General features: G+C 39.5%; 1 protein-coding gene across 2 annotated transcripts; it reads right to left on the reverse strand.

Moving 5' to 3' along the window:
* Positions 1–331: 331 nt before the first annotated feature.
* On the reverse strand, positions 332–4,293 carry LOC103717564 (GDSL esterase/lipase ACHE-like). Of its 2 annotated transcripts, XM_008806007.4 has the most exons (5): positions 3,940–4,289; positions 2,681–2,890; positions 2,400–2,569; positions 904–1,174; positions 332–740 (listed from the first exon to the last, which is right to left on the reverse strand). In XM_008806007.4, the coding sequence occupies exons 1-5, from the start codon at positions 4,175–4,177 to the stop codon at positions 478–480; spliced, it is 1,152 nt and encodes a 383-aa protein (XP_008804229.1). In that variant the 5' UTR covers positions 4,178–4,289; the 3' UTR covers positions 332–477. The 2 variants fall into 2 exon arrangements, with proteins under 2 accessions (XP_008804229.1, XP_017700784.1); XM_017845295.3 differs by lacking the exon at positions 2,681–2,890 and having other exon boundaries at positions 3,940–4,293.
* Positions 4,294–9,028: the final 4,735 nt, after the last annotated feature.

Below are 9,028 nucleotides of genomic sequence, written 5' to 3' on the forward strand. Positions count from 1 at the left end.
CGATGTGAAGATACCCAATTTTTTCTACATAGGGCAGGATGGACAACCAATCCAAATATAAAATTTAACCTCTTGATTAGTCCATCTACATCTTTTTTTTTTCGGGGGTGTCCTTTTAGCATCCTTTTGTTGGTCATTTGTATTAGTGATTATGTAATAAACAAATAGCTAACGTGCTGTTGGGTCACGTTTGACGTAGCCCAAAGACATTTAGCCATAGATGTGCATGGCTATGGTTTTCTTCAACAGCCAAGAAACACTATCTTAATTTAAATTAATTTGAGAATTTTACTCAAAAAAATCATGAGTCCCCTCCAACAATCCCATACGGTTCACATAATTCAAATCATAAATTTATTTGCTTCCCCATTAGAAGCATTTTAAGTTCTCAAAGGCAGCTTATCAGCTATAATGCATATTATTAGCACCAACGAGAGAGAGAGAGAGAGAGTAAAAGGCCGGACACTGCTAATGCTTTCATTGCTGCTTCTTGCATGCCATTCTTAGTGGGATTGGAGGGTCCGAGAAAGCACCCTCTACTATCTGATCAAACACCCACTTGTTAGCAGCTTCAGTGTAATGAACTCCGTCCCAGCATGTCCTCTTCGAAGGATCCTCGCACGATTTTCCGACCAAAATCTCGGTGTTGTTCACAGTAATCTTCCCTCCACAACCCAAATGAGCATTATAATTGTACTTGCCACCATGCCCACAGCAAGTCACGAGAGGATGCTCAAATCCTGCAAGTAATATCAGTCCATCATCACACATTAGTCTTCTGTTTTGCTTCCTGTGTCAGATGTTGCCTGCTTCAATGTCTCTAAATTTCCTCAACTCTTAACAACAGTAAGATTCAGTCATAGTATAGAATTGCTCATAAGATGGAACTCTTTTGAGACTTACCATGCTTGTTGGCTTGGCTTATGAGCTCGTACTTAACGGAGTAGACATCCACGTAGGTGAATACGGCTAGAGGCAGGTCCTTTCTTAGCTGGTTTACGGTCTTCTTGAGCTTTACGTTGAAGAGCTTGGCCACCTCGTTGAAAGGAGCTCCGCAGCCAACCCGGTCCACCTGAGCTGCCGTGAGGAGAAGACGGTCTAAAACATATGGGAGGCAGCCGAAGGGACCAGTGTTGTGGATCCAAAAGAACCTCCCACCTTGCCCATATATATTCTGTACCCATGCCATGTTGTAGTTAAAGAGATGTCTTAATAGAGTTGTGAAACAGAAATTGTAACGTTGAGAAGTTAGTTCCAATTATTAATCATTGTAATGGAAAATAACATAAGTTTAAAAAAAAAAAGTGGGAGTGTTATTTGATAATATTAAACAAAAGAACCATTCCAACTGACTTGGAGTTTCAATTTCGAATGTAATATTTCATTTTGATAAACATCGTTAAAATTCTCAAACAATGGTTGTAATTTTCATTGCATGATAATGACTATTTTCAGATGTTTATTATACATGTATGCATGTATGTGTAGGCCTCAGAATCATCACATCCAAGCTAGGTTATGATAATGGAGTTATCTCACTGTAGCCGATTCTCTTCGAAATTGATATTGATGGGTATACTAGTTATAATTGCCATTAGCTGACCAATCCTTTGTTCTTTGAAGCTATTTTATATTAAAACTAACCATCAGTCGTTATAATGATATTATAATAGATAATAATAGGAAATAATGGAGTTATAAAATAAATTTTCAAAATAAAGTATTATTTTACAAAACAATACAAGTACCAAATAATGATCATTGAATGTTATATTAGTAGATAATTATAATACTAAATAACTTATTATAACAGTGACTATTTTTTCATTAGCTCTATATATAGAGAGACAGAGGGTAGAGCTAGTGTAGGCATCCACAAAATAGCACTAGTGAGGCTGGTCTTGAGTGGACGATGATCGAGGATCCAACATATATGAACCAAGTTGTTAGGTGTAACATCTAAATTACTTAGTATAAAAAATTATGTAATTTAGAAATCTTTATTCTATGTATTGAGCAGTCAAAAAATTTAGACAATTAATGCATGTTTTTGCTTATTGGATATACCAGATCTTCAACTTACATAATTTTTTAATAACAAGTAGTTTAGAAATAATAGATCACATCCAACAATTTAGATGATCAGTATGGATGTCAAGTGTGACCACCATCTAGAAAAAATACTCAATTAATGGCTCCTGCTTGTTGTTAATGTAACAGAACTGTCTTTGTCCATCATGACCATCCAGGAAAAGAAACTCAATTTAAAGGCCATACTAGTTATTAATGTAACTGAGCTATCTGGATTGGTGTATGTCTGACTATTGGATGGAGCTGACATTGGCATTCTTTTACCAACACATAAATAAATGAAACCATAGCATCCAGCTTGATCATACCTTTACAACTATAGTGAACTTGTTGAGAACATCCGGGACATATGCTTTAACTTCCTCAGTTGTCATGTTATCAAAATAGCCCGAAGTGAGGTCATTTTGACCAATGTCAAAAGTATACAGAGCCCGAGAGAAGTAATCTTCAGTGGGTAATAAATCCTTGAAAACTCCTCCTGCATGAAGCCAATCAAATCCATAAGTGTTTTAATCCCTTCAGCAAAACACATTTCCATCCCAAAATTAATGGAAATCAACTGCAAGCTAACAGTAACCAATGTAATTACCTCGTTTGTAAGCCAACTGGGATCTAGATTTGAACTGAGAGAACTGCCAGGATTGCACATCTAAGGAGAAGGGACTAAAACCACCCTGAAATAATGTTTTATTCTGTCGTCTGATCGTTGATCCTGCCGTCGCAAAATTGGCTCCATGGGAGAAATTAGTCCCGACCGAATCAAGGTATGCACTTAGATAAGGAAGTCCCAGGCTTTGGGCTGAAGACCCACAACATAAATGGTGGAACCAGTTAGGTGGTCAATACACAGTGGCAAAAAAACTTAAAATCACTTATGACTAAATATGCATGTTGCTGGACAACTATTTAAAGCCTGGTGATCACTCCCCTGTGCTTAGCACTCAAAATTCTTGTAAAATAAAATAAATTTTTTTTGCATGAATATCCTTCTAAAAATTCAAATTTATGTGAATACTCTCTTAAAATTCATATTTAATTCTGTATCCTCATAAAATACTATTTAATTCTTCTAACACCATTAATAAAAATCATATTTATTTTAAATAAAAATAAAATAAAATTTTGAAATTATTTTTTTGTCCTTCATTGCGATCGTCTTAAGGGTATCCGTTAATATGGCTTGGGTCCATATACAAAAACAAGCATAAAAAAAAAAAGAATAGAATAACAATTCTAAGGATATACATATAAATATTAATTTTAGAAGGGTATCCATATTTAAAAGGATGTTCATGAAAAAAGAAATAATAAAATAAAATAAAAACTTCTTAGTAACATTGGTGTCACCATACTATTATACGGAAACAATAAATAATTTGAAAAGATAGGTTGTAAAGATGAAAAAGAGATAAGAAGTGGTTCGCGAGAGCAAGTTTTCAATCACGTTTGTATTTGCACGGTGCAAAACATTGACATGATGTCTACTAGATATGCTTTCCTTAGTGTCGGTGGTTAGTGAAGAATAATTGCAGCATCTTGTGGGACCGGCCATAGATTAACCTTAGAGTCACATGGGCGCTTTCCGTGTGTGGGTCGGAAGCCGTCTCCTTTTGAACCCAACCTTGCTCATTGCCCTCTCCTCATAAAACACCTCATCTTTTCTTGTTCCCTTGTGTTTGCATCATTCAATCTATCTTACCCTTTCTTCCACCAATGATCACACAGTAAGGGGTTGGAGATAGATACTACTCATTAAGTTTGTACAGAAAATATAAAAGAACTAATAAATTAAGAGGAAGAGTTACTTGGAATCATGAACTAGGAAGTGTAATTGGCATGAATACGCACCAATGAAGTCGATAATTAGGCGTCCATCGGAGTATCTCCCCGCCGGCATCCCGAAGAAGGTCTCGCCGTTGGGCGGGGGAGCAGGACCGAAAGCCGCCGATAACCCGCCGGTGTCGGAGTTGGAGTCTCCGAAGTTGAAGATGGCCGGGAAGTCACAGGGCGAGATGGAGATCGAGAGTGATGGTAGAAGAGAGCTAAGTGCTAAGATGATGAGAGAAAAGATGGGATAAGAAGCCATCAGCGCGGAGAGTGGAGAGTGATGGCAATGGAAAAATTGGGGCAAATGTTATGAGAGGAAGTGGTCGTAGGTGGGACCAATTGGCTGCATAAATTGTGGAGAATAATGCTGTCCGTATTGATGAGTTTCACGTGCCACATCTATAACGTTTAATTTCCTTGGATTTCGGAAACACTTGTGCACTATGTCCGCTGGTATTTGAATTGGATCGCATCGAAACGGTTTCTCTCCGCGCCGAGAATCTTGCATCTAAATCATCTTCTCGAGATCTGGGTACTATTTTGAATTTTCCCACTCTATAGTCGGGTTTTCTTTATTTCTTCGCCGTTGTGAGAATCGAAAAGATCTCATCTTATTTATGGTTTCTAGTGTTCAAAAATTGAAATTTCTGCTTCATTTATAAGTTGGGAATATAGTTGAGAGATTAGATGTCATATAGTCTGAAGCCCCACTATCTATTATCCAATTACCAAATTCAAGAAAAATATGGTTGCTATATCGCTTACCAGCAAGATTGGCTTATTGTTTTTCTTAGTTGAGGAGACTTATGAGTTGTGTTGGGCAAAATACAAGATCCAAACGGCGAACAGAACAATGCACAGAATTGAGAGAGAAAGAAGAAGAAGAAATTGAACACAGGGATTTACGTGGTTCGGCAATGTGCCTACGTCCACGAGAGCGAAACGGCCGTAACTTTCACTATCACCAAATAACAAGGGTTACAAGATATATATAGAAAAACCCTAACCCTAGAGTCCCAATCCCTATCAGCATCCCTGGTAAAATAAAACATTACATAATTATCCCAAAGATAAATATACTCGGTCGCTTCACTCTGCTCCGTTAGAATACCAGTGTACCACTCAAATAAGAATACCACTTAATATGAGGCACTTATTCTAACAATCTCCACCTTGGCGAATATTCACCCCTTAGGAGAAAAGATAACCTGGGACACCATCTGACGCTGATAGGTTGGAACACATCCTCTCTAACACCTAGATATATTAACCAAGTCCAAGCAATGCTTGAACTTGTTTGCAGTAACGGATTTTGTCAACATGTCTGCTGCATTTTCAGAAGTGTGAACTTTCTCGAGCAATATGTCACCGGAAGAAACCAACTCCCTGATCTTGTGATACCTTACATCTATGTGCTTGGTTCTCGCATGATATACCTGATTCTTCGCCAAATAGATCGCACTCTGACTGTCACAATGCAACTGAATTCCACCTTGCTGAACACCCAGCTCTTTGACTAATCCCGTCAACCACAATGCTTCCTTGGCAGCCTCAGCCACTGCTATATACTCGGACTCAGTCGTAGATAATGCAACTAGAGACTGAACCATGGACCTCCAACTGATAGGCCTTCCTGCAAGAGTGAATACATAGCCTATAGTCGACCTCCTGTCATCCAAGTCCCCTGCATAATCTGCATCAACATACCCCACGACTGAAGGATCATCCTGCTATCTGACAAACATGATACCATGGTTTGTAGTACTCCTCAAGTATCTGAAAATCCACTTGACTGCATCCCAATGCTGTCTCCCTGGATTCGCCATAAACTTGCTCACTGCACTAACTGCATGCGCCAAATCCGGCCTGGTACAAACCATAGCATACATCAGACACCCCACTGCACTAACATATGGAACCTTTGACATGTCTTCAATTTCTTTCTCTGTCTTTGGGTACTGTGAGGTAGACAATCTGAAATGATTCGCTAAAGGTGTGCTTACTGGCTTCGTATTACCCATGCTGAACCTCTCCAACAGCTTTTGTATATAACTACCCTGAGATAACCACAATTTTCTGAAATCTCTGTCCCTGCGAATCTCCATCCTAAAAATCTTCTTGGCCGCGCCCAAATCTTTCATGTCAAACTCTCTACTCAACAAAGTCTTCAACTTGTTAACTTCATTCATACTCTTCGCAGCAATCAACATATCATCCACATAAAGTAACAAAAAAATAAAAGAACCATCATCAAAGCTCCTCACATAAACACAACAGTCATACTCATATCTCCTGTAGCTAATCCGAATCATGTAGGAGTCAAAACGCTTGTACCACTGCCTCGAAGATTGCTTTAGCCCATAAAGTGACTTTCTCAATTTACAGACTAAGCGCTCCTGTCCAGGTTCTGAAAACCCTTCTGGCTGCTGCATTTAAATCTGCTCCTCCAACTCACTATGAAGAAAAGCTGTCTTTACATCCATCTGCTCTAACTCCATATCGTAATGCTACCAATGCCAACACTACCCTGATGGAAGTGTGTCTGACCACTGGGGAGAAAATCTCATCATAGTCAATACCAGCTTTCTGTGAGTATCCCTTTGCTACCAGACGTGCTTTAAACTTTTCTCCTTTTTCTGATACTGCTTCCTTTTTCTTGAACACCCACTTGCATCCTATCGCTCTCTTCCCCTCTGGAAGCTCCACCAACTTTCATATCTGATTTTTATTTAAAGATTCCATCTCCTCCATCATAGCACCCATCCATCTACTCTTCTCCTGGCTGTGTACTGCCTCCTGAAAAGTAGTAAGATCTCCACTGCTAGTGATTAATGCATAGAAAACCAAATCTTCAAAACCATACCTAGTTGGTGGCTTGATAGTACGCTTGGATCTGTCTGTGGTTATATTATGTTGCTCTTAATCGGCTGAGGTAGAAGTCTCTGTACCCTGAACATTATTCTCCTTGACAGAACTCTCTAACTCCACCTGCATCACCTGCTTATTGCTGCTGCAACTTTCTGGCATCTGCTTCTCTTCTTCTTGAGTACTTTTCAACATGGCTTTCTCATCAAAAACCACATCTCTGCTGATCACCACCTTGTTTGCCTTCGAATCCCAAAGCTTGTACCCTTTCACCCCTTTCTGATACCCCAGAAAGATACACTGTCTAGACTTCGGGTCTAGCTTTGACCTCTCCTCACTAGGAATATGCACATAGGCAGGACATCCAAATACTCTCAAATCTGAGTAATCTATCTTATTACCTGTCCATACCTCCTCTGCAACCTTACCATCTAGTGCTGCCCTCGGTGACCTGTTAATCAAGAAGCATGCCATATTTACTGCCTCTGCCCAGAAGTTTTTTGCAAGCCCTGCATTTAACTTGAGACACCGTGCTCTTTCAGCTATAGTCCTGTTTGTCCTTTCCGCCACACCGTTCTGCTGAGGTGTCTTGCGTACTGTGAAGCGTCTCTTAATCCCATGCTGCTCACAAAACTCAATGAACTTTGAATCTGTGTATTCAGTTCCATTGTCTGACCTGAGGCATTTGATCTTTCTTCCTGTCTGATTCTCTACTTCAGCTTTCCACAACTTAAACTTGACAAATATTTCTGACTTGTGCTGCATTAAGTATACCCAGACTTTTCTCGAGAAATCATCAATGAAAGTTACGAAATATGTATGTCCACCCCGTGATGCTACTCTGACTGGTCCCCAAACATCTGTATGAATATAGTCAAGAATACCCTCTGTCTTGTGCGTGGCAGTCCTGAATTGAATCTTGTTCTGTTTTCCAAGAACACAATACTTGCAGAAATCCAGTTTGCAAGTTTTAATACCCTTCAGAAAATTTCTTTTATGCAGTTTCAGCATACCACGTTCACTCATATGACCCAGACGCATATGCCACAAGACTGTATTATCAGACTCAGACTCTGCAACAGCAACTCCACCTACAACAGTAGTCCCTATCAACCTGTAGATGTTCTCTGTTACTTTCTGCCCCTTCATCACTGTCATAGCACCTCTACTAACCTTCATTACTCCACCTTGAGACTTGTAACAAAATCCGTTATAGTCTAAGGTACCCAATGAAATTAGATTCTTTCTCAAATCTGGAACATGTCTAACATCACACAACGTTCTAACCACACCATCAAACATAGTAATTCTGATATTCCCTATTCCAATGACTTTGCAAGATGCATCATTACCCATCAAAACGGAACCAGAATTAATTAACCTGTAGGTGTCAAACCAATCTTTATTGGGCGTCATATGATAGGAATATGCTGAATCCAGAATCCAAGAATCAGCGAGATGATCTGAACTGGACGAAACTGAAAGTATGTCACCGTCACTGTCTTTGTATCTTCTTTCACTATATTTGCAGACTTAGACCCTTCAGATCTGTCATCATTTTTACCCTTCCTTTTTTCCGAACAATTCCGCTTTATGTGACCCTGTTTTCCACACTTGTAGCATGTTATGCTCTTCTTTTTCCTGGATTTAGACCGAGATTTACTGCGATTTGATTCATTCCTTGTGTTGCTTCTTGCACGCTCCTGGTTACCCTTCACCACTAAGCCTTCTCCTTGAGAACTCTCAGCACTGGCTTTCTTCCTCTGATGAAAACCTAACAAGGCTCCAATGGCGTCCTCTAACTCTAGGGTCTCCTTTCCCCACGTCAGAGTTGTAACAAAATTTTCGTACGTAGGAGAAGTGGGTAAAGAATGCAATAACATCAATGCTTTGTCTTCGTCTTCGAACTTCACATCAACTCGCTGCAGATCACTGATAATCTGATTGAACACGTTGATATGTTGGCTTAAATCAGCACCCTCCTCCATCTTAAGGCCATACAGTTTCTGCTTAAGATAGAGCTTGTTCGTCAACGATTTGGACATATACCGACTCTCCAATTTTGACCAAATTGCCGCCAGCGATTCCTCGTCCATGACATGATACATCACGTCATCAGCCAGACAAAGTCATATATTTGAAACAACCTTCGCCTCCAATTCCTTCCACTCTGCATTACTCATGTCATCTGGTTTCTTTCCATATAGGGCCTTTACCATACCCTGTGATACTAACAGATCCTTCA

Source organism: Phoenix dactylifera, chromosome 14 (assembly GCF_009389715.1).
Source record: "Phoenix dactylifera cultivar Barhee BC4 chromosome 14, palm_55x_up_171113_PBpolish2nd_filt_p, whole genome shotgun sequence".
In the NCBI taxonomy this organism is placed as follows: Eukaryota; Viridiplantae; Streptophyta; class Magnoliopsida; order Arecales; family Arecaceae; genus Phoenix; species Phoenix dactylifera.

Bases quoted from the DNA above. Each gene is read 5' to 3' on its own strand.
- LOC103717564 (XM_008806007.4), bottom strand. From the start codon at position 4,177: ATGGCTTCTTATCCCATCTTTTCTCTCATCATCTTAGCACTTAGCTCT. The intron at 1,175-2,399 runs GTATGATCAAGC...GCATGGGTACAG, and splicing joins AGTTCACTATAGTTGTAAAG to AATATATATGGGCAAGGTGG. The intron at 741-903 runs GTAAGTCTCAAA...TATTACTTGCAG, and splicing joins AAGCCAAGCCAACAAGCATG to GATTTGAGCATCCTCTCGTG.